This window comes from Rhinoderma darwinii, chromosome 8 (genome assembly GCF_050947455.1).
Source record: "Rhinoderma darwinii isolate aRhiDar2 chromosome 8, aRhiDar2.hap1, whole genome shotgun sequence".
Lineage (NCBI taxonomy): Eukaryota > Metazoa > Chordata > Amphibia > Anura > Rhinodermatidae > Rhinoderma > Rhinoderma darwinii.
The window spans coordinates 14806454-14832624 of NC_134694.1; the positions used below are offsets into that span (position 1 = coordinate 14806454).

Consider the following 26171-nt stretch of genomic DNA (forward strand, 5'->3'; position numbering starts at 1 on the left):
CAACTTTAAACCCTGAGAATCTGTTTGGATGGCAATGTAATCTAGTATAATCTGTGCCATTATCTCTGTACAGTGAGTGTTTGTTTTTTTTCTTCTTTGCTCTCAAAACCTTCTAGGTCAGTTTACATGTGGTGATATTGTATCTGTGGTAAGAAGTGATAACTGGTTTGCTGATGTTTCTGCAATACTTCTGTATCTAAACAGTCTTAGTCAGGCCCCATGCACACGACCGTATTTTTCATCCGTAATTACAAACCCATTCATTTCTATTGGCCACGGACACCTTTCCGTATTTTTATGGATTGCTGTCCGTGCTGAAAAAATTTATAGAACCCGTCCTATTGTCCTTAATTACGGCACGGACTCTCCCATAGAAGCCTGTGGACACTTATGTAAATACGGCCAACTACAGATGTGCATCCGTAAAACGTCCGTATTTTCAGAAGCATTTCTATGCAACATATTGAAAACATCATAGATGCACGGATAGCTGAAAATACGGTCGTGTGCATGGGGCCTTAGGCCCCATGCACAATACCGTAAAAACTGTTACGGACCCATTCCGTTCTATTGGCCGCGGACACTTTTCCGTATCGCTACTAATGGTTGTCCGTGCCGTAGAAATGTTTCGAAAATTATGGAACGTGTCCGTTCTTTTGCATTTTACAGGCCGTGCTCCCACACCTTGTATGGAAGCATGGCCCGAAAATGCAGCTGGCCGTCGGGCAATCGCGGGCTGTGATTCCGGGCACGACCATGTGCATGGGGCCTAAGGCCTCATGCACATGTCAGTATTTTGCTTCAGTAAGTGGACGCCAAAGCCAGGAGTGGGTCCAAAACACGGAAGAGGTGCAAATCTTTCCACTATAGGGTTTTCTCTGTTTGTTCCACTACTGGTTTTGGCTTCCAAATACTGAAGCAAAATACTGATGTGCGCATGAGGCCTCATTCTGCAGGCTGCAAAATAGTATATATTTTTCTCATTTGCACAGGCCAAATATTTTGTATTTCTTTTGTATAAGGGCTTACGTACACGACCGTATTATTGATCCATAATATGGTGCCTTTATAAATCTACGTGCTTATACTGTACCTCCTTATGCCTCGCTCTATTGGATGCTGTATTAAGGTCTTCTCCTCTATTATTGCACCATCCTGAAGCACATGGAGTGTCGAACACTATAATACAAAACCATATGGACTCCTTGTACCACCATGTATGCTCCGTACATGCGCATGAGGCCTAAATGGGCCTGTTAAAGTTATACAGATGCAAGCGGTATTCACTGCATCACGATTGAAAATCCATGTATTCTAGAAATGAATAATCGGAGACTAGTACATTTGGCAACGGTCACATCACTTCACTATTTAAATGCGTCAGTAGAGATTTATCTGACAGATATGGGTCGATCCTGACACTTGAGCAGAGTGTTATGTGATGGGAATATTGCTCAGATTGATGATACAATTGTGGGTAAATCAGATCATACATAACGGTTATGCTGGTCCTATGCACCCTCTAAAGCAACCAGTCTTATCCGTCCTGTCGTAGCATGCTGGGTGATGTAGTCCCACAACATGTACCTTGTGAGTGATTCTTATCCATTTTTATACAGTTTCATTCTGCAACTTGCGGCTTTTCTTACCCTATGACTAATTTTGTTTTTGGAGATTTATTGTATTTTCTTATTTTATTTCCTAAATGTGTGGATGTTTTGAAAGCTGCCATAGGATCATAAGCTTCCTCTACATTTCTTTGAACTTTCACATCAGAGATTATTCTTTGTTTTCCAGGACAGGAAACTAACCAAAGCAGAGCAGCAACGATTCAAAGAAGAAGCCGAGATGTTAAAGGGGCTTCAGCATCCGAACATTGTTCGTTTTTATGATTCATGGGAATCTTCACTGAAGGGAAAGAAATGCATCGTCTTAGTGACAGAACTGATGACGTCTGGCACCTTAAAAACGTAAACCTCTGTTCTAACATTGACAGATAATTTCATGATTTTAGGAGTCTCCTGTGGGTGCTGTTATGGGGGTTATTCTGATGGTCTACCAGCTTTTCTATGAATATTGATCTGCTTTATGCTTCAGACCTCTATGGTTACAGCATGAATGGTACTAGGATAGGGGGGACTATGGATATGAAACTGTAAACTGTTACCATAACTTTCTGGGGGCACTTATATGTAAATGGAGAAGGAGCATATCTACAGCTCAACTGTGGAGGAGTGATTGTGCATTTGTGGTCGACTTAAAGAGGCTCTGCCACCAGATTATAAGTGTCCTATCTCCTACATAATGTGATCGGCGCTGTAATGTAGATTACAGCAGTGGTTTTTATTTAGAAAAACGATAATTTTTGACGGAGTTATGACCTATTTTAGCTTTATGCTAATGAGTTTCTTAATGGACAACTGGGTGTGTTTTACATTTTGACCAATCAGTGACCAATCAGCGTCATACATTCATTTACACAGCACAGTGATCTCGCGATATTACGCTTGCCTTGCTGTAAATCTCACCGAAACGTTACCGAAGTGTCCGGATACTGAATAGACACCACGTCCTGGCTGGATGTAATGTATATTCACTGTCAGGACACTGCAGTAACGTTATAGCTATATCACTATGTGCAGCCACATAAACACACTATAATGTTACTGCAGTGTCCTGACAGTGAATATACATTACATCCAGCCAGGACGTGGTGTCTATTCAGTATCCGGACACTTCGGTAACGTTTCGGTGAGATTTACAGCAAGGCAAGCGTAATATCGCAAGATTAAGCTGTAAAATGTCATTTAAAACGAGATTACGCTTGCCTTGATGTAAATCTCACAGAAACGTTACTGAAGTGTCAGGATTCTGAATAGACATCACGTCCTGGCTGATATTGATGTCTTTTCACGGTCAGGACACTTGAGTAACGTGTGTGTGTGTGTGTGTATGTGGCTGCACATAGTGATTATAGCTATATCGCTAGTGCAGTGTAAATGAATGGAGAGAAGTACATGACGCTGATTGGTCACTGATTGGTCAGCGTCATACACTTCTCTCCACAACGCCCACTTGGTCATATAGTAAAACACGCCCAGTTGTCCTTTAAGAAAGTCATTAGCATAAAGCTAAAATAGGTCATACCTGTCAAAAATGATCGTTTTTCTGCTGTAATCTACATTACAGCGCCGATCACATCTACAATATAGGCCACTTATAATGTGGTGACAGAGCCGCTTTAAGATTATTCTAAAGACACTATAGCTTCATGTGCCCAGTTATACAAAATAAGCATTCTAGGAGCATACAAGTTACACGGACTATACGGTTTTACTGGCACTGGATGTTTATATGCCAGCGTATGTTGCTGTTAATACAAATACAGTACTTCTTCTGATGCCAGTATGTGGAACCACTCTATGGGAACCATTGCGGGAGTACTCTGTTTAGCGATGTGGCTATTTGAGATCAATATAGCGCTCTTAGTTTGCTGTCAGTGAATGGGAACACTCTTGTGTACATTCATTGGCAGCAGACCTGTAGAGACCTAGTGGATGCAATTGTATCCAGTCCAGGCAATGCTTGTGAGTTCCACATCAGCAGTTGCACATATTTCCCTGGTAATTTGTTACAATGTATCAGTCTGGAGTCCAGGCTGTTAAGCTCAGGAGCATTGTCTTGACTGGATACAATTGTATCCACTTCGCAGCTGAGATCAGGACTAGGTCTGTACAGGTGGACTAATGGAGATATATGGCTGGTACTACTCCATAGACTGTATGCGCGCCAAATCTAGGCGGTTGGGACTCAGTATAGCTCACAGGAGAAAACTACACGGGTGGTGCTCAACTTAACTGGGACAATGCCAAAAACTGTGTGTTCATTTAGAAAAAAAAGAAGCGTCACTTACCCAGTAGTCGTATGAAAGAAAGATATCCTTTATTGCAATCTCGATGGGTATCACAGCGGGGGCACAAGGCGACAGCCGTTTCCCATGGAGCACGCTTCATCTGGCCGTCTCCCGCTGTGATACCCGTTGGGAATGCAATGAAGGATATATTTTTTCATACGTATGCTGGGTGAGTGCCGCTTCTATATTTTCTATATGAATACACTGGGTCTGTACAGGTTTCCGGTCAGTGAATCAGGACACGCTTGTTTACATTCAATGTCTTGAAATTGGTGAGTAATTGAAGCATAAAATGAACTAGGAAAGTTTTAAAACTTTTAATTCATACAGGAATTTGAGTGCCCATTATTTGTATTATTTACATAAAACCTGAAAGACGAAAAGGTCCTGTTTTTGTGAGTGAAGACCCTTCGTATCCGATTAATCGATTAGGTTACACGCAGGCTATCCCAATTTTTAACTGAGATGTTGGGCCTAAACAATCAGTTTGTTAGTGAACATAAATAGACTTTCTAGGCGGCAGCGCTGTAGTGATTTACTAAAGGTGATGACAACTCTCCTCTAGGAAATGACGAATACTCACGGTATGAATTTGTTGATTCTGTTTATAGTGTTTATGCCTTTAATATTTTAGCGGTTCATGGTTTGTTTTTTATCTCAATAGTCAGCATTACTGCTAAAACTTAAATGCTTTTTCCTATTCTGCTCAGATCTCTGATTATATTGAGAGTTTATAGTTGATCTTGACCTAGTGAGGAAAGATATTTTAGAATACCCAGCTTAGGACACGGAACAAAATCTGTAGTTAGAGGAGGGGGGTGGGTTATAATGGGAGGAATGGAAATGTTAGTAGAGTATACCTGGCAGCTGGTGCTGTAAGTAATCAGGAGTCCATCTCCATAACTCCTGCATACACAGCGGGGAAGCTTCTCATTCCCTTTATAAAGCCGAGCCAGCTCTGGAAAATTTCCTTTTTGGGCTAGTCTTCATGGAAAGCGACATATATCATGTACTGACTATGTCTGTATAATAGATATACCCCCCCCCCCCCACTGCCACATCACTAATAACTCACTAAATGATATGTCTGGTTTGCAGGTGACTTTCATATTACATTTCATGCAATTCCCCTATTATACTGTAGTTAATGGGATTGCTTCCTTCTACTGTCCTCCGCTGTCCAAAAGTAGTTCATGGGAAATTTCAAGTTGCCTGCGGCTTCCCTTGTCAATAGACAGCAGGCTGTCTTGTGACCAGCTTTGTTCTATTCACAGCCTATAGACAGCCATAATTGCAGCCTGTCGTCTACGTATTGGCTCTCAGGGCAATCGCTGCTTTGCTCTACTTTAGTGTTCCCCCAATCTGTGATCTCCAGTTGTTGCAAAACTACAATTCCCAGTATGACTTGACCGCTGCAGGCTGGGAGTTGTAGTTTTGATGGAGCGCCACAGGTTGAGGCTGGGTACACACGTTGCGATCAAAACACGTTTTCACACTGACGTGTAAATCCAGCCTAAAGGACATGGCTCTGCTTTCTTATGACCCCTGCCCACCCAGGGTATGATTCAGTTTATATGAAGGCTTTGAACGAGCCCATAGGCTGTAGCTTGTCTACTTAGTGAGCGCTTTGACCAATTGCGTTCACTGTTGGTCAGCAGTGAATGTGAGGTCACATGACCGGCCAATCAGCTGTTAGCATGTAGAGAAATCTTCTGAATTGTTATGAGTGCTGGACAGGGGAGGGACCCCTCATAAATATTAATGGTTTTCAACAACCTATAACCATACTTCATTTCTGTACCCATTAGTTAAATTCCTGGCGTTTGGTTGTACCGAAATTAATATGTAATGTTCTTATTTTTAGTTACTTAAAACGATTCAAAGTAATGAAGCCCAAAGTTTTAAGAAGTTGGTGCAGACAAATCTTGAAGGGACTGCAATTCCTGCACACTCGGACTCCTCCTATAATCCACCGCGACCTGAAATGTGACAACATCTTCATTACGGGGCCCACTGGTTCTGTGAAGATTGGAGACCTTGGTCTGGCCACCTTGATGCGAACGTCCTTTGCGAAGAGTGTGATTGGTGAGCTGATGTCCGATATGAACCAGATTACTATATTTAGAATTATGATTTTGACTTGCTTTAAAAAAAATCAAGAGCCCAACCACTGCTTCGATCACTTAGCAGTTGTCATTTTCCTTCCCTTTGAAGGAATGCTGTAATGCACACTGCAGTCCTATGTAAATGTCTTTAATTCGTCAAATGCACTGCTGATATGTGCAAATAGGTTTCCTTTGGAAAGTAGCTTTTCAGCTTTTAAAACTACTGATGGATCGTGCCATGTATGTATCTGTATACATTAAAATGCAAGTCATTGTATGCCAAAGAGAAGGAAAAAAAAAGCTTATACCACATGGGACTTTCCTGTAAGGAAAAGAGCAGCAGCTTACACTTTTCCATACAGTAAACTGTATGGAACATAAACTAAAAGGACATTCTTTTGGCATACGTCGGGCCCAATAAACCTTGTGGACGTCATGAGTATTTGCCGAACGTAGGAGAGAGGAGATGTGAACAAAGCCTCAGTGAGTTTCTTTTACTCCTTCCCACAAATGAAAATGGACGTTTTAAGTCTGTCCTGTTTGCATAAAAGGCTTATTCCCATTTTATAAAGCGATGACCTAAAGCTAGGATATGTCATCACTTTATGATTGGCGGGGGTCTGACTTCTAAGACATCCACTGAGCCTGAGAATGAAGGAGCTGCAGTGCTGATTTTGCGCTGCCTCTGATAAGTTTTCCCTGCACAGGGGGCACTTCTGGCCACCCAGCTGTGCAGGGAACTGCAGCCAAGCCCGTTCCCTTAAATGGGGCCATGCTGCAGTTTCCCGCACGTTGGGTGGATAGGGGACAAGTAAAAACAGTGAAGAGGACGCAGCGCTGCGGCACTTTAATTGTCAGGATTGGTGGGGGTCTCAGAGGTTGGATGAAATGTTGGTGTATCCTAGTGATATGCCATCATGTTATAAGATGGGAATACCACTTTTTTCCCCAGTAGCAAGTTTTTTGCAAAAATAAGAAATTTGCCCTCCGACTTCTAGTGCTCTTGTGTACCTTTATCACATTTTCTCCATCTCCGCTGTCTGGGACATCACGGAGTAGTAAAGGTATGACGTCTCCTCCCGCTCGTTTTCAGTACAGCACATCTGCTGTAAAAGAAGCAAAATATACTGATGCACGCCAGGGACGGAGCATGACACGGATTTAAAGAACACCTAAGAGAATCCTTGTGTCCTGCACAGGCCCTGCACCAGGAATAAGTGAATTGGTTTTGCAAGGGGTGTTCCTTTTTAAATAGTGAAGTGTTGCTGAAAGCAGGATTACCCTCGAAGGAGAAATCGTTCCACTAAGTAGAATTACAAAATGAATGTAGCGCTTTCCTTCATTGATATAGAACATTTTAATCATTAGGTTTAGGTTTCATATTGTCTTTTAAATGTCCGGATTGTTGCGTTGCTGCAATTTGTTTACTTGTGGTTGCTGTTATTTGAAACCCACTGACAGTCTGCAAGGTAGAAGCTGCCGTATTACTGTTTCACAACATGACTTAACAATTTATATTCTGTTTCTTACAGATCAGCACAGGTCATCAGTGAGGTGAAAAATGTGTTCCCCTAGCACTGATCTCTAAGATGATATGGGGGGAATATTTACAAATGCAACAAAAGAAAGGGAACCCTTTGGAATTAGCTGGAGGCTTTCAATGATTACTAATAAAATGTGGTTTGATTGTTATCGAAGTCACAATTATCGACACACTCTAGATGATTACACATACATTTTTGGTACTGTTAGTCTTTTATTGAGCACATTGAGTAAACCTCCGCAGGGCAGGGACAAAAATAAGTGAATCTCTGTGTTACGGACTTCTCCAAGAGCTAATTGACAAAAGGTGTTTCAATAAAAGATGAGAATGGAAGAGTGGGTTTCACAGGCGCAGTTCCCATTAAATAAAGACACACACACAGCCTGGTTACCATCTAATCTGTTATTCTTAAAAAAAGGGAATGTCGCTAGAATTTTTTTATTTTTTTTTAGTTACAGTTAGTATATACATGATTACACATTGTTATAATTTTTTTAATTTTTTCACAAGTCCGGAAATATTATAAATTCGATTCTAATTTGTAACATTTCCATGTGCTGGTCACTAGAGGGAGCATTTCCCAAAATTGCAGCATTGGCATGTGGTAAAGCAACCTCATTGCTTTATGCTGCAAAATTGGAGAAGACACACTCGCTCTAGCGTCCTCAAACAATCCCCCCTCCTTTATCCTGGCTAGTGCCAGGAGAAAGTAGGGGATTGAATGTTCAAACCTCCTACACTGTGCTGCCATTTTTTGAGCAAATGCACAGTGTAGGAGGATTAGATACAGTGGTTATAACACGAACATACACAAACATGACTTACCTGCTCCTGCCGCCTCCGCTCCTAGTGCTTGCTTTGGAACATATGGACGGAAGCCGCGACCGGAAGTAGTCGTCTTACTGTCCAGCCGCGGCTTCCGGTCCACATGAAAATGGCGCCGGATGTCGCACTGCCGAAGACCTTCCATTTGGACTGTGTGGGAGCGGCGCATGCGCCATTCCCACACAGACGGCGTACGTTGAAGTGAATGGAACGGCTCGCGTTTGCATTCACTATGGTGATGTATGTGCCGTATTCCATCTCTGTATGTGTCGTTAATCGACACATAGAGAAATGAAAAAAAAATTGCAGCCGCCATAGAGAAGTAAAAGTCAGAAAAAAGAAAAAGTAAAACACAAATAAAATTTTCGAAATAACATAAAAATGTTTTTTCCTGTGACACCTTCCCTTTAAAAAAAGATTGCTTGGCGTGAACCATGACTAAGGGCAAGCCACTTTCAGGGGCCATCAGATTATGTGTTGGGGTAAGTCCACGCTTCGCATAAACACTGGATTTCCCGCAATGAATTTCAGTTTGGAAAATCTGAGTTGTATTTGAGTAGCAGCAGAGTGGATGAGATTTTTTTTTTTTGCGGCAGAAAAGTTGTGATTCTGCCGCACAAATTTCAACTCGGGTGGGGGGGGAGGCTTATATTTACCCAGATCTCTATACTTAGGCGATTAGATTGGCTTCCTGGGATGACTGTTCATCCCATGTAACTGCTGCAGCCAATCACAGGCCGCAGCAGTCACATGGGCTGAAATGTTATCCCAGGAGGCCGGATTTCTCTGTCAACGGAGGGACGCGTTGCCAGGACTACGGCCTAGGGTAAGTGTTAACGGTTTATTTTTTTCTAGCGCTGCTCTCTGCTGCGGAAGTCCCGCCCGAATAACTGCACCACAATTTGGTGCGTTTTTTTCGTCCGGAATTCCCCGCGGAGTGCAGGGCGGATATGCTGTGTACTTTTACTCAGCGTACCTGCCCTGTGTGAACATACCCTTATAGAGGCATATAAATCTGGAAAAGGCTACAAAAGCAATGCTAAGGACCCGGGTGTACATCATTCCACGGTTAAATAAATTGACTGTTGCTACTCTGTGATCTAAACTGGACAATCAATTCCTAAGAACACACATATCATTCCTCTCCGTTTAGTTGAATTAGTTTGGCCTATAACTGTGACTTCGATAACTATCAGACCACATTTTATTAGGAATCCATGCAGAAATCCAGAATTCCACTTCCTTTTTTTTGTAATTGTACATGTATTCACGTTGTCTAGACATGAGATTTATATTATATGGACAACTATGTAAACAGACAGCAGCCCCCTCATCCCCTGAATTTTACCATTGAATATTGATAAGGCACAGCATCCACTATGTTACGTTCGTGTAGTTATAAAACAGGAGTTACATTGCAGTAGAGGAATATGTTTACAAAGGGTTAATTTGTTAAAATGTTTTCACCTATTTCGATTAATGAAGCGTGACCGCTGACGCCACTGTTTTCTGCCTTTCTTCTGCGTTGTTGCTTCCACAAACAAGATTGTCTTTTTCTGATGAGTTAATTTCCAAAATGGTCTCGGAGATGACAACTTTGATCATTTCTCTTCAGGAACCCCAGAATTCATGGCCCCAGAAATGTATGAGGAGCATTACGACGAATCTGTGGATGTCTATGCGTTTGGCATGTGCATGCTGGAAATGGCTACCTCAGAATATCCATACTCCGAATGCCAGAACGCAGCTCAGATCTACCGCAAAGTAACCAGTGTACGTCTTCCTTTTAACATTGGTTGTGCATTGTGCTGGAATATGATTTCATTAAAGCCGTTCGATCATATGCTTCCCTTCCCCCTCTTTTGGCTGTGATCTATTATAACATGATATGTACTTCTTATAGCTGTAACTAATTCTGTATTGCGTTTCCTAACTATAGCGTATATTTTGTTTCCGATCTAGTGTAGTTGGGTTATAGATCTCCACCTGAGCCGGTCGTTCTCAGAACGTCATTTTTATTTGTATAAGAATCTGTGTGTTCATTAGCCATTATAGCCTGAGATAATGAGATGCATTACGTTAAGCTCATCAGCACTGCTAATTGTCTTTCCCGACACTACAGGGTATTAAGCCTGCCAGTTTTAACCAAGTGTCTGACCCAGAGATAAAGGAAATCATAGAGAGCTGCATACGGCAGAATAAGACTGAAAGGTAAGAAAATACAGTACAGGAGGTAATGCTTATATTTCATACATATTTTTACCTATACTGAACACTTGAATGATTAAATGGGTTGTCTGATAAAGACCACCTCTGTCAGAGGCCTAGCTCCACGCTCATGGGGCCTCGATGCCTAAGACCTTCTTGGCCCCCCTTAACTTCATGGCCGACGACCCGCAGCTTTCACCTTCATCGCTGGATCTACTAAGTGACCCATCGATGCAGCGCTATCAAAATCTATAGATGGGTAGAGGCCCTGCAATACAATATCACGCATGATGGGTTTAGATGCAGGGCCCAGGGCACTGTTCTTAAACTTCTCCTCGCTCCTGAATTGGGTACACTTCATCTCCCGGCGCAGCACGGGTCCTGACACCATTCAGTGTCACGACGTTGTGCATGGCCCACATAATCTCAGGACTCAGCGCTGCGCACGGACCTGACTCAGGAGCGAGAAGGATAAGTATACGCTGTAGTAACAGAGGCCCGTCTAGTTTACTACATAGGCCCCAGTTACTACAGTAACTGTGGATAGACATGCTGCAGGGGCCAATGTTTCCCCCTGGCTTCGGGAGACTGCTGTGACCCCTTTAGCTACGCCACTGACCTGTCCAAAAGCTCTTTAGGGCATATGGACACCATAGAGAGGAGTCCACCTATCGGTATCCTGCTCTATGAACCAGTGAAGGGAAACTTGAAGTAAGACCAACTCCTGCTCTGACGGGCCCGGCCCATCCACGTATCGGTCAAGTATAGCCAGTCAAGACTTCCCTAGGCAATAATGGCCAGAGGTGCCAGTTACTGGTATTTAGCTGATTGCCAGGACATTGATCTTTAGAATAGCGGTTATGGGTCTTCATGAGGAAATTTCTTTAGGGTTGCATAAGCCTGTATAATGCAAGCGTGAACGCAGCACGACGTGCCTCAGATTTTAGTGATTAGGGAGATTTTTTTATTTTTTTTAACACTTGTGTATTATAAAGAATTTATATTAATGTATTGCTCAGAAATCCTGACTGCCATATGACCTTCAGCTAATAAGGCCACTAGAAAAGGGGGACATTTCTTAACACTTTACCTCTGTCATTCTACAGAGAACTTTTTTGGGTATATAGTTTGAGTGTGAGCATCTGGAAAGGTTTCCTTATCTTAAAAATGGAGACTCTTCTAGTAATAGAATAGTTACTCGCGTTCCTATGCAGGAAAGTTTGCTTGTCAGTATTATAGGGCCCCCTAATATAGCTGCAGCCCTAAGCTCATCCTTGTAATGAATATGTAGCTCAGAATTCAACCCGGTAAAATATCGACATCACTGAGCTTAACCTAGTAACATAGCTGCAGCAAAGGAAAGCCATCGCCAATTGTAATGCCCAGTGATAAATCAGCAATAACTGTTCCATCCAACATTCGTAGCAATGGCCACTAATTGTATGGTCTATCTTGTATGTAAAGTAATTAAAGGGCACCTTTCTATAAGATAGTCCTTTTATATTTGGGAATTTTTGATACTAAAGCGTGAACTAGTGGGTGCAACGATTCCCATACCTGCCTTCCAATGTTTGGAAAAATGTATTCATCTCGACTTTTTAATGTTTAGCTCTATGGTTTCTTTGTTTACCCCAGGTTATCTATTAAGGAGCTATTGAACCACGCCTTCTTTGCTGAAGACACTGGCCTCCGAGTCGAATTAGCGGAGGATGATGATGGCGTCAGCGCATCTCTAGCTTTAAGGCTCTGGGTAGAAGATCCCAAAAAGCTCAAAGGAAAACACAAAGATAATGAAGCTATAGAATTCAGCTTTAACTTGGAGTTGGATGATCCTGAAGAAGTGGCTTTTGAAATGGTGATCGCTGTTATTCTCGTGTGTGTGTGTGTGTATATGTGTGTGTGTGTATATGTGTATATATATATATGTGTGTGTGTGTATATTAGTATATTGGTTTAATTGATGCTTAACGTTTTTTGTTTTTTTATGTGTATTTGTGCAGGTAAAATCTGGGTTTTTCCATGAAAGTGACAGTAAAGCTGTTTCAAAATCTATACGTGACAGAGTTTCATTAATCAAGAATACAAGGGAAAGGAAGAAGCTGGCTGGACATGTAGAGGAGCGCCGGGATTCTCAGAGCAGAGCTGTGGGGGCTCCAGTAGCACAGACGAGCACCCCTGTTCCTGCTGGTGTTTCACAGGCAGGAGTGAATGAGAGTGAGGAGACTGAGGTGGATCAGCATGTGCGTCAGCAACTCCAGCAGCAGCAATATCAGCAGTGCTCGTCCGTTACGGGTTTGTATACCCCAGAGAGTTATTTGTGTTTTTTTACTGCACCAAAATTTTGGTTTTACACCTGCAAATATTCATAACCTGGTTAAAGGCTGTGTCCACCTTTTGAATGCCATTTTACACATAGCGCTAACCTTCTTAAAAAAAAAATGCATTGCATCACTGATCTTGTACTTATCCTGCCTGTATCATAGTCCAGAGTAGTGTTCACCGTTCTGCTGGATGTCATTGAAAACAGTCATCAAGATTGTCGTCAGACACCCCAATAACCGCTGAGCTGAGCTCCTATAGTTTAGTGCAAGAGATGGCGCTTTATTCTTCAGATTACAGTACATGATGTAGAATTCACTTCTTAGAAGGCAAATCACCAGATCAAATTCTGCGCAGACATCAAGACAGCGAGGAATGCGAAGAGTTCAGCTCTGAAGCTTGTAGAATTCTGAATGCAGCTCTCGAGTATAATACAAGCTGTTACTTAAGACCAGTACAAGATAAGTAATTCATTGTATTTACAAAGTTAGGCCTCATGCACACGACCGTAAAAACTCCCGTTATTACGGGTCGTAATTACGACCCGTAATAACTGGCTCATAGACTTCTATTGGCGACGGGTGCCTTCCCGTTTTCTCACGGGAAGGTGCCCGTGCCGTTGAAAAAGATAGAACATGTCCTATTTCAGGCCGTAATAACGGCACGGACAGTCCATAGAAGTCTATGGAGCTCTCGTAATGACGGGTGGCTACATGTGTGCACCCGTCATTACGGCAGCGTTGCTAAGCGACGTCAGTAAATAGTCACTGTCCAGGGAGCTGAAAGAGTTAACTGATCGGCAGTAACTCTTTCAGCACCCTGGACGGTGACTACCGATCAGTATAAACCTGTAAAAAAAAAAAATAAGACTTTCATACTTACCGACAACTTCCTGCTTCCTCCAGTCCGGTCTCCCGCCCGTTGCATTGGTGACGCGTCCCTCTCGACATCCGGCCCGACGTCCTGGATGACGTTTCAGGCCATGTGACCGCTGCAGCCAATCACAGGTCAATCACAGGCTGCAGCGGTCACATGGACTGCCGCGTCATCCAGGGATGTCGGGCTGGATGTGAAGAGGGACGCGTCACCAAGACAACGGCCGGGTAAGTATGAATTTCTTTAACTTTTATTACAGAAAAGGCTGTCCCTTCTCTCTATCCTGCACTGACAGAGAAAAGGGGCTGCCGATTAGTGCAGTGCTATTTTGCCGCCAAAAACGTGCCCGTAAATACGGGTAGGAATACGGGTGACACCGGACCCATATTTACGGGCACGGGTTCGTAAATACTGGTGGAATACGTGTGACACCGGACCCGTATTTACGCCAGTATTTACGGGTGGGAAAAAATACGGTCGTGTGCATGAGGCCTTACTTAGATTTATTCTACATAAAGTTATCTGGACACTTTAAAAAGGTATTATAATTTATATATATTATATCATAGTTTGCATTGCAATGTTGTGAGCGCCGCATTGTCATTTTGTTCACTACTTGCTGATACTAGAACACTTCTTTAACCCCTTAAGGACGCAGCCTAGTTTGGGCCTTAAGGCTCAGAGCCCATTTTTCAAATCTGACATATTTCACTTTATGTGGTAATAACGTCGGAATGCTTAAACCTATCCAAGCGATTCTGAGATTGTTTTCTCGTGACACTTTGGGCTTCATGTTCGTGGTAAAATTTGGTCGATATATTCAGTCTTTATTTGTGAAAAATTGCAAAATTTAGAGAAAATTTACAAAAAATAGCATTTTTCAGAATTTAAATGCATCTGCTTGAAAAACAGACGGTTATACCACCCAAAATAGTTACTAGTTCACATTTCCCATATGTCTACTTTTCATTGGCATCGTTTTTTGAACATTCTTTTATTTTTCTTGGACGTTACAAGGCTTAGAACATAAACAGCAATTTCTCATATTCTTAAGAAAATTTCAAAAGCCTTTTTTTGAAGGTGCCAGTTCAGTTCTGAAGTGGATTTGAGGGGACTATGTGTTAGAAACCCCCATAAAACACCCCATTTTAAAAACTAGACCCCTCAAAGTATTCAAAACAGCATATAGAAAGTTTTTTAACCCTTCAGGCATTTCACAGGAATTAAAGCAAAGTGGAAATTAAATTTGCAAATTTCATTTTTTCTGCTGAATTTCAATTTTATTCAATTTTTTTTTAGTAACAGAGAAGGTTTTACCAGAGAAACACTACTAAATATGTATTGTCCAGATTCTGCAGTTTTTAGAAATGTCCCACATGTGGCCCTACTGCGCTCGTGGACTAAAACACAAGCCCTAGAAGCAAAGAAGCACCTAGTGCATTTTGAGGCCTCTTTTTTATTAGAATATATTTTAGGCAGCATGCCAGGTTTGAAGAGGCGTTGAGGTATCAAAACAATGGAAACCCACCAGAAGTGACCCCATTTTGGAAATTACACCCCTCAAGGAATTCATTTATGGTTTTTGTTATCATTTTGACCACACAGTTTTTTCACAGCACCTATTTGAATTGGGCTGTGAAATGAAAAAAATGATATTTTTTCCAATAAAATGTCATTTTTGATCAAATTTTCTTATTTTCACAGGGAACAACATACCCCATTTTGTTGCCCAATTTGTCCTTAGTGCGGCAATACCCCATTTGTGGTGATAAACTGCCGTTTGGGCCCATGGGAGGGCTCAGAAGGAAAGGAGCGCTATGTGTTTGTTGGAGTCCAGATTTTGCTGGATTGGTTTTCGGGTGCCATGTTGCATTTGCAGAGCCCCAGAGGTATCAAAGCAATGGAAACCCACCAGAAGTGACCCCATTTTGGAAACTACACCCCTCAAGGAATTCATTTATGGTTTTTGTTATCATTTTGACCGCACAGTTTTTTCACAGCACCTATTTGAATTGGGCTGTGAAATGAAAAAAATGATATTTTTTCCAATAAGATGTCATTTTTGATCAAAATTTCTTATTTTCACAGGGAACAAAATACCCCATTTTGTTGCCCAATTTGTCCTTAGTGCGGCAATACCCCATTTGTGGTGATAAACTGCCCTTTGGGCCCATGGGAGGGCTCAGAAGGAAAGGACCACCATTTGGCCTACTGGAGCTTTTCTGGTGCTAAGTCATGTGTGCAGAAGCCCCTGAGGTACCAGTACAGTTGAAACCCCCGAGAAGTGACCCCATTTTAAAAACTACACCCCTTAAGACATTCATCTAGAGGTGTAGTGAGCATTTTGACCCCACAGGTACTGTGTAAAAGATAATGCGCAGCAGATGGTGCAGTGTGAGATTTGCAATTTTATATATGTATATGCCATTTCAGTGTCCAATATAGTGTGCCCAGCATGCGCCACCGGAGATATACACCCCTTAAATTGTAATGTGGGTTCTCCTGGGTACGACAATACCCTACATGTGGCTGTTATCAGCTGCCTGGGCATACGGCAGGGCTCAGAAGGGAAAGATGAGGGGGGTAAGCTGTGCGGAGTGCATCAGGGTAAATTGAAAATCAAGGGATGTATGATACATTTTAAAACAATCTTTTATACAGAGCCCTGGTTTTTCGGGACACGTGTCACATTGGTATATTGTGTTCTTCCTTATCCCCCTCTTATAGCAGACTCTGCACCTCTTTTGACTCTTTCCCTTTCCACCGGTTTGGGGACCTTCTCCTGGAAAGTGTTGCCCTGGTACGATGCGCCCCCCCTTCCTGGTCCCTAAAGATTAGATCTTGAAATTCCAGGAAAGTTCCCCTCTGGCCTGCACATCGACGTAGCACATACGCATTGTACAAAGCCATCTGTATGATGTGCCCGGCCAGCTTCTTATACCTCACCGCATGGCGCTGTAGGGCTTCAGGACTTGATTTGACAAGTCCATCCCTCCCATGTACCTATTGTAGTCCAGGATGCAGTCTGGTTTGGGGGTGGCCTTTCCTTCATATATCCTAAATCTGTAGGTATACCCTGATGCACTCTCGCAGCTTATACATCTTCACGCCATACCTTGCCCTCTTACCTGGCAGGTACTGGCGGAATTGAACCCTCCCTTTAAAATGTACCAGGGACTCATCAATAGAAAAACACTTCTCGGGGGTGTATGCTTGGGAAAACCGGGCACTGGAACGGTCTAATAGGGGTCTCCGTTTATACAAACGGTCAAAACTGGGGTCATCTCGGAGTGGGCACGGCTCATTATCAGTATAATGTAAGAAGCGAAGTATTGCCTCATTTATTTATTTTTTTAGGTTCCAGTTCATTTCTGAAGTTGCTTTGAGGGGCCCATATATTAGAAACCCCTATCAAACACCCCATTTTAGAAACTAGACCCCTCAAAGTATTCACAACAGCATTTAGAAAGTTTATGAACCCTTTAGGTGTTTCACAGAAATTTAGAGCAAAGTAGAGGTGACATTTACTCTTTTTATACCATTTTTTTTATAACACAAAAGGATTTATCAGAGAAACACAAATTAATACTTATTGCCCAGATTCTGCAGTTTAGAGAAATATCCCACATGTGGCCCTAGTGCGGTAATGGACTGAAGCACCGGCCTCCGAAGCAAAGGAGCACCTAGCGGATTTTGAGCCCTCTTTTTTATTAGGCACCATGTCCGGTTTGAAGAGGTCTTGTGGTGCCAAAACATTGGAAACCCCCCAAAAGTGACCCCAATTTGGAAACTAGACCCCTTGAGGAATCCATTGTAGTTTTCATGTCATGCATGCGGCTTTTTGATCAGTTTTTATTCCATTTTTAGGTGGCGTGGTGACTAATAAACAGCAATTCTACTATTGTTTTTGTATACTTTTTTTTTTACAGCGTTCACCGTGCGCTATAAATGATATATTAACTTTATTCTGCGGGGCGATACGATCACGGCGATACCAGATGTTTATAGTTTTTTTTTATGTCTTATGGCGTTTGCACAATAAAATACGTTTTGTAAACAATCATTCACTTTTTGTGTTACCTTATTCTAAGAGCCATAACGTTTTTATTTTTCAATCAATAAAGCCGTGCGAGGACTTATTTTTTGCGTAACGAACTGTAGTTTCGATCAGTACCATTTTTAGGTACATGCGACTTTTTGATCTCTTTTTATTCCATTTTTTGGGAGGTGAAGTGACCAAACAATTGTGATTGTGGTACGGTTTATTAATATTTTTTTTTACGGCGTTCACCGTGCGGGATAAATAACAAAATAATTTTGTAGTTCAGGCCGTTACGGACGCGGCGATACCAATTATGTATAGTTTATTTGTTTGTTTATATATTTTTATTAATAATAAAGGCCTGATAAGGGAAAAAGTGGGACTTTTACTTTTATTACTTTTAAAACTTTTATTTTCTTATTTTTACACATCTTTTTTTAACTTTTTTTTTACTTTATTACTTTGTCCCACTAGGGGACATGAGGGCAGGAGGCCCTGATCGCTATTCTAATACACTGCACTACATGCGTAGTGCAGTGTATTAGAACTGTCAGCTACTCACTGACAGCAAGCATAGTGGGTCCTGACGTTGTCAGGACCCACTAGGCTTCCGTCTATGGCATAGCCGGACGCCATTGTTTGGTGTCCGGTTGCCATAGTCACCATCGCCGGCCGCTATCGCGTAGCAGGCCGGCGATGGCAGCTTAACCCCTAAAAAGCCGCGATCTCTATAGAACGCGGCTTTTAAGGGGTTAATCAGCGGGGACACAGCGATCGGTCCCCGCTGTAGGAGCTGTGACAGCTGCTGAACAAGACAGCAGCGTCACAGCTCCTGTATGTGTCGGGAGGACGGCCGAAACGGCCGTTACTCCCGAGACGTACTATTACGGCATGGAGCGCGAACGATACAGCTGCCATGACGTAATAGTACGTCAAGGAGCGGGAAGGGGTTAAAGTAGTTGGTTATTCTTAAAATTCCTCCTTTTTTTTTTTTTTGTGCTTTTGGATAATGACTTTCGTTTTTGTCTTCACAAATGATTGAACTAAACTAACATCAAACTTCGTACGTAACTTTTAGATGAGCACTTCTTGGTATCCTATGGACTGCAACTCAAACTAACCACTCTGAAAACACTGCAGGCTCTTGGTATTATTGATCACAATTGCTTTTAAGATTATTTTGCTTACATAGGAAGCTGTAAAGTGCAAGGCTTTCAAGCCTGCAGTTTATTCTAGTGCTTCCTCAAAAGCCGAGTGCAAGGTTTAGTGACTGCAGTGTTTCCAAATTGGGTTCTGTGTGACCCTGCGGTAACTTGAAACCAGTTTAGGGTTCCCCAAAAGACTGCAACAGCAAGAGATGGCTCCATTACAGGAGGAACGAGGTAGTTCCCTATGAGGGGAACTTTTTGTCAGGGGGTTCTCTTTTTCTGGTGTAGAATATATTCAGATCGTTTTCTGCCATATTCTACTCTTCAACTACCTAGAACTACAGCAACCATGTGAATTCCAGTTTTTGGGAGTACACATAAACTGATACACTGAAAATAATGTTCTGTTTTTGTTCCTTTCTAATAGCCGATAGCTTATCGGATGTAGGAGGAGGTTCTATCAGGCTGTCCGATGCTTCCAGTCAGCACAGTGCCGTCTATGCTACTTCCCATGAAGCGATAACTGTACAGCAAGCACCGTGCATGCCTCAAACAGAACCCAGCCACGTGGGGCAGTTTTACCCTCAGCAGCACGTCATGGGTCACTATCAGCAGACTCAAGCGGTGAGTGCGTGCGCCTTCTATAAAAGGAATGGTATTCTCCAAGTGAAGAGAGAGATGGTGGTGGTAGCCATGAAATATGTAGAGGTGCTGTTCTTGTAATCTAACACTTGACAAATTTAAATGCGCCTTCTAAAGCGTGTCATAGAACCCTTCTCTTTAACTCTGTTGAGTTACCCAATTTAGAATCTGTAGGAAAACTCTACCTTTTCAGGCTTTCAGGAAAAATGTTCACATGAAATCTAGTCTATATATATATATATATATATGCACATTTATTTTTTTCAACTTTGTCTATCCTCCTGCTGTAGATACATTCCTGTTTCTTAAAGAATCCACCTAGTCCTAAATCTCACTCAGCACAATCTATGTTCAGAAATGCCAGTGACAACCCCTTTAATGCCTCGAGGTGTGATCTCACTAGACAATCCCTTTCCATATACCCACTCTGGCTCGTTGAGGGGGATCCCCCTGGCTGTTAGCCGGAGTGGGGAGCCGTTAACAGAGAGTGCACCTGGCCCATTGATGTATTACATGGAAAGCCATTTACTTGAATAGCAGCCATATAATGCTACATACCCTCTGCAGCGCCCTTTAATATGAGTGACAACAGCGAATATGCACAAGGGCTTAAAGATTTGCTGTGGTCACCCACAGAATGCTTCTTCGGTTACTAAGTGAAAGGTCTCTGATAAAGCCACCATTTCTTAATGCAATTATAGCAGAGTATTCTATTAAACTTTATCTCCTTTCATGTTCCATACTGGTTATATATATATATATATATATATATATATATATATCTCTCTGCATGTAAAATAAATATTTTATTCAAAAGTGAAATCTTCTGTAGAAGGTAGTCTGAATGGTCTCACCTAAGCACATCCCCAAACATCATTGGTATCTGCTTGTGGACAAGACAACATGATTAATATTATTTTGAGAGCTTCTTGGTTAAGTTTGGCTTTTACTACCTCGCTTTCTCTTTGCTTACCTAGTAATTATCACATCTCTTCTAGTGCACCTCAGTTATTTTTTTTTTTTCATTTTCTTTTGTCCAGACGTCCATACCACAGATGTTATCGGCGCAGGGCATGCCTCAGCCTGGCTCTCCTTACCAGCAACTACCAGTGATGGACGGACAGCTCAATGCACAGGTAATAATAATATGTTTGGATTTATGTCTCTGGCATTACCGGTTTAGTCTATTATGAATTTAAACATTTATTTTTTATTTTTTTAGTCTATGGATCCTCAAATGGCGTTTTCAGCTGAAGGGAATGCTTTTCCACACTCAAACACCTTAGATAATTCAGTGATGCCAGTATTGCAGCCAGCAATTTCTGCATTGTCCCCGCAAATAATGACTTCACAAATGGCAACTCCGCAAACAAGGGCTGGCATTCAGCTCGATGCATGTGGCTTAACAGGTGTACAAGTTCTTACTGTGCCAGCTGCAGATAATCAAGTTCCAACACTTCTCCCTGTATGCCATCCGACTATGTTAAATCAGTATGGCATGCAGAATGTGATGGGGGTCCAGGGTAATGTTCAGCAACATCAGGTGGCTGCAGTACAGCAGCCACCAATGCCTTCTCAAGATCATTTGACATCAAATGCACAACAAGGACAGAACTTTCACATGCAGCCACACCTGGAGCAGCTGCAGAACTTAAACCCTCAGACGTCTTACCAAAGTCCATTAACGCAACAGACTATTGTGGATCAGAAACGTAATATCGTACACTCGACTGCTGTTGCACAGGAAACTGTGCCGCAGCAAGTGCGTACTGAACATCCCCATGAGGTAGAACATTTGCCATTCACCACTTCAATATCTGCTGTCCCTGAAGCTACTGCACATACACATCAAATTTTGACATCGTCTGGTCATGAGCAGCTTACAAATAACCAGCACCCGTTGTCACAGATCCCTGTCCAGCAGGCTTCCGGTGTTCATGAGCAAGCAACATACGCACTGCACATGGTTAAACCTTCTGTAGTGGAGCAGCCAGTGTTTCCTCAACAGATAGGAGCATCTTCACAGCAGTTTCCTACTCATCCTAATGCCGTGCAGAATCCTGCAGAGCAGCCTCTTTACATCCAGATTCCGCCAATGGAAGTTTATGGTCAGAAATGTGTTGCAGCAGCTGACCAAGCTCTGCATCAAACAGGGATCTTGCCTGAACAGCTGATTTACAACCAGCAAATTTTGCAATCTGCCGACCAGATGCGTTACGTACAACAGAGCATGCCTATGCCCGACCAGTTCACTCATGCCCAACAGCCAGTCTATTCACAACAATCGTTGTTACCTGAACAGACTGCATATCCACAACAAGTTACACCCGCTGAACAGCTTATGTATGTACAACAGACTACATCCGCTCAGAATCCAGTATATATACAGCAAACTTCATCAACTGAGCAGCCGGCATATTCTCAGCCATCAGTGCCATCATCTGAACAGAATGTGTATGCCCACCAAACGGTACCATCATCTGAAATGCTTGGGTATGTCCAGCAAGCTGTTCATCCAGCTGACCAACCTGTGTATGCACAGCAAAATGTACCTCCACCAGAGCACTCCGTGTATTCTCAGAATATAATCCCACCAACCGAGAAACCATTGTATGCCCAGCAAACCGTACCCTCACCCATGCAGCAATCTGTATATGCCCAGCAAAGCTTGCCACCAACTGCTGAACAGCAGCCAGTGGGTTCCCAGCAAAGCGTGACGCTACCTGAACTGCAACCAGTATGCGGTAAACCATCTCTGCCACAACCAGAGATGCAAATGACATATACCCAGCAAGTTTTACTGCCACCCCTTGAGCAGCAGCAGCCTATATACCCCCAGCATACTATACTACAAGCTGAGAAACAGACAGTATATGTTCAGCATTTAATGCCTTCATCTGACCAACCTGCATATGTTCAACCTTTGAGTACACAGCATGTGGTGCCACCATTAGAGCATCCTCTATGTGGTCAGCACGTGGTACCACCGCCTGAACAGCCTGTTTATGCCCAGCATATGATGATACCATCTGAGCAGCATGTTATGCCCCCATCTGAGCAGCCTGTGTATGTACAGCATGCTATGGCACCTTCTGAGCAGCCTGTTTATGCCCACCAAACATTTATGAATTCACAGCAAGCTCCCAAAGATCAGGTCTTGTATAACCGTGAATACGTTGCACCAAGCGAACAGCAGTATAGCCAGCCAGCTGTGCCATCATCTGACAATACGGGTTATGCCAACTCATCTCAACAAGTTTATGCCCAAAACCTAACTCCTTCAATTGATCAGCAAGGATATTCTCAGCCACCCCCTCAAGCTATACATAATAAACACTTAATAACTGCTGCAGAACAGCTTGCATTTACACAACATGCAGCACCAGGGGCCGAGCAACATATACATAGACCCGACTCTCCGGCTGCTCAATCGGCCTTTGCTTCACAAGTCCCAGTGATTGAGCAGGTGTATGTACCGCAGATGACTACTCCCGCGGACCAACAATTATATAATCAGCAGGCGGTTGCTCAGTCTAATCCAGTCATGTACAGTTCTCAACCCATGCAACCCTCCCATCAACCTGTGTATGCAGCAGCAATGCAGCATGCCCCTCCGGTTTCAGAAAATCCATTGTTGTACAGTCATGCCACCCCTTCTAATGTGCATGGACATCTGCAGTCTTCAGATAGACTTGCCTATGCTCCGAATTCAATACCACCTTCAGAAAACCAGTCCTACGCAATGCATGCGATAACAACCGTAGAGACGCAAGGCTATTCTAAACATGTGTTGTCCACCGAGCTTCCGACAAACCTTCAGCTGCAGAAAACGATGACCCCGCCGCAAGACCCCAGGGCAGAAGTGCAGGCGGAAAACGCTGTTTATTCACAGCAATCTATACAGTCTCCAGATAAACAAGTTCAATCAGATGCCGAACAAAAAGTGATTCATACAGGTCTCGGTCCGAGCTCTCAGCAGCCCACAAACCAAAGTTTTGTGCAAGTGGGGGGCCTAAATCAGCAGGTTTCTGTTTCAGCATCTTATTCAGCTGTTGCCCTTCCTTCCGAACGTGACCCGAGCTTATTGGTCCAACCACAGCAGAATGGCCATCAAAATAATATGCATGCAAATGCTTCCCCTCTCACCCAAGAATCATTTCTACAGCCGCAGCATCCACCTGTACAAGTATATGAGCTGCAGACCATAGACCATTCGGGGTTAATGCCTGGAATACTCTCCGTATCTCACCACAAAGATGCTGCGAATCAAATCTCTTTACAAAATCAAGTTCATTCTGCATCCGAGCAGCCGGCACCACTTCTACAACAGCAGCTTCCTCTCCAGCCTGACAACCATGAATCATCCCAACAACCTGGCTACCTTAATCCAATGTCCCAGCAGTCGTCCTCCGCTACAGCTGGATTGACAGCTGAGAATATTATTCCTCAGGAGGCATTCCAGCAGGTATGACCTTGTTCTGGATACCCCTTCACTACACAGAAATTACTTGTTGCATGTCTCTATGAACATGAATGCTCGTTATTATTCCACCATTACTTTATAATCACACCAGCTCATAGACACGACGAAGGTACGTTTAGGAAGACTCAGAAGTTACTGCCACAATGCACTTATGGTCTTTTTAGATCACGGTTTTTGTTTGTTTTTGTATGTATGTCGGGAAAGCTCCCGACATACACGCTAAACGCGTTTACAGAGGTCCATTAAACGTATACTTTTTTTTAATCATAGTGGCCTATTAGTAACGGATGCCGCTGTATGGCATCCACTGGAGGAATCTATTAAATGAATATGTCATGAGCTTTTCATGACGTATCTGTTAAATCTATGCCATTATAGCCGAAAGGTGACGGATGGGTTAAACTGATGCCTAACAGTGGTTTCCGTCACCCATAGGCTATAATATAATTCCTCTAATGCACATGTACTGAACGCTCATGCCCCTTTTTATGACGGATCTGTTAAACGGATACCATTATAGCCTATAGGTGATGGGTGCTGTTAGGCATCCGTCACAACTCTAGTTTTGATGTATAAATCAGCTTTTTTCCAGCGTATTCGTCAAACGTAGACCAAAACATGTGACGTGAAATACCCCTCTGCTGTCTATAGTGTGGACCCGGAGATATGGGCTGGTGTATACATAAAATGTCCACTTCATTTGACATTTTAGGCTGTGTTCACACCTTGCATTTAGTTGCAAAACCTAGCAAAGAATGGAAAAAAATGGCTATAAAAGGTGCATAAAAAAAGAACCTCCAACAGTAAAGTGTTTGACCATAAGAATAGCCTTTGCTTTAGTTGGCCACCATTTATGAATACTGTTACAAAGCTTTCCTGGGTCAGGACTCTGTATTGTAAGTAAAATACCATATCCTTGGCAGGCTTGGCTATCCTATTCAAACAATGTAAAGCTGAGATTTATAAACGACAGTCCTTAAACGACACGGTGACTTATACAAGGAGCTGCTTAGTTCATTCAATATCAAACATGACAAACGTTAAAGGGGTTATCCGGGAAGCAAAATTTGCAAATTAAAAAAAATACACACAGACCATACTTGCCTATCCTTGCCCTCGGCAATCCAGTGATGATGCTTTGCTTTGGCGTTTACATGCACGTAGCAGGGAACCGCTGCAGCCATTGAGAGGACTGTGGTTACAAATCGCATGCCGCAATGCCAGAAATACAACATATGGCCGCTGATGAACAATCAGCGGTCACATGCTACGTGCATGCAAACAGCCACCGGGAGTGCAGATAGAGCCTTAGTGCTGGATCGCCGGGGGCAAGGATAGGTAAGTATTGGTTTTTTGGTTTATTTCATTTGCAGCCCCTACTAAAAAATCCTCACTTCTTGGATAACCGCTTTAATGTTTTTAATCATTATAAGAACTGTAGATGTCTGATAATGTCATTGAAGGGGCAAGTAACTTTTCTTAAGTTATATTAATGAAGACCGCTACAGTTACCTTGACTGATACAATGGATTATTTTCAACTACACAGCAGATGTAGCGAAAATATATTTTAGATGTAACATCCCTTTAACTAATTCTAGAATGTGAGTCACATCTTGTCCCCAAATCTTTTCCTGTCTTCACTACCTTTCTATACCATTGAGATCTGTGGATTCATGTATTTCATACATATTCCAGCTATTGACAAAAAAATGTTGCATTTCTAGGCACATCTGGCAGAGCTATCGACTGGCCAGAAAGCTGACCCTGTTCAAAGGTAAGTTATTAATCTTTATGGTTGTCCTCGGTGGTTTCAGATTAAGCATTTTCTTCCATGATCGGTTTAGTAGATGACAAGTTATAAAGTTTATTCTCCATCTTATTACACCGATATTACAAGCATTGTACGGACACTGGGTTTGCCTATAGCAACCAGTCACTAAATTCATAACCTCTAGAAAATAAAAGCTGGAATCTATGGGTTAATGTTACATTTCCTGTGTGCACTGGACCATAATGCCATTATTACAATGCCATTGTGACCATTGTACCGGGTTAAAAATCCTGC

At 42.5% G+C, this 26171-nt stretch overlaps 1 protein-coding gene across 6 annotated transcripts in view; it reads left to right on the forward strand.

Moving 5' to 3' along the window:
• Positions 1 to 26171, forward strand: part of WNK3 (WNK lysine deficient protein kinase 3) — a 76673-nt gene that overhangs the window by 28384 nt on the left and 22118 nt on the right. For all 6 annotated transcript variants that reach the window (XM_075835237.1, XM_075835234.1, XM_075835238.1 and 3 more), the window contains exons 3-12: positions 1798 to 1970; positions 5778 to 5998; positions 10002 to 10159; positions 10509 to 10597; positions 12230 to 12449; positions 12595 to 12886; positions 19407 to 19603; positions 20662 to 20757; positions 20844 to 24086; positions 25831 to 25880. In XM_075835237.1, coding sequence (XP_075691352.1) covers positions 1798 to 1970; positions 5778 to 5998; positions 10002 to 10159; positions 10509 to 10597; positions 12230 to 12449; positions 12595 to 12886; positions 19407 to 19603; positions 20662 to 20757; positions 20844 to 24086; positions 25831 to 25880 — 4739 coding nt within the window. The remainder of the gene's footprint in view (positions 1 to 1797; positions 1971 to 5777; positions 5999 to 10001; positions 10160 to 10508; positions 10598 to 12229; positions 12450 to 12594; positions 12887 to 19406; positions 19604 to 20661; positions 20758 to 20843; positions 24087 to 25830; positions 25881 to 26171) is intronic.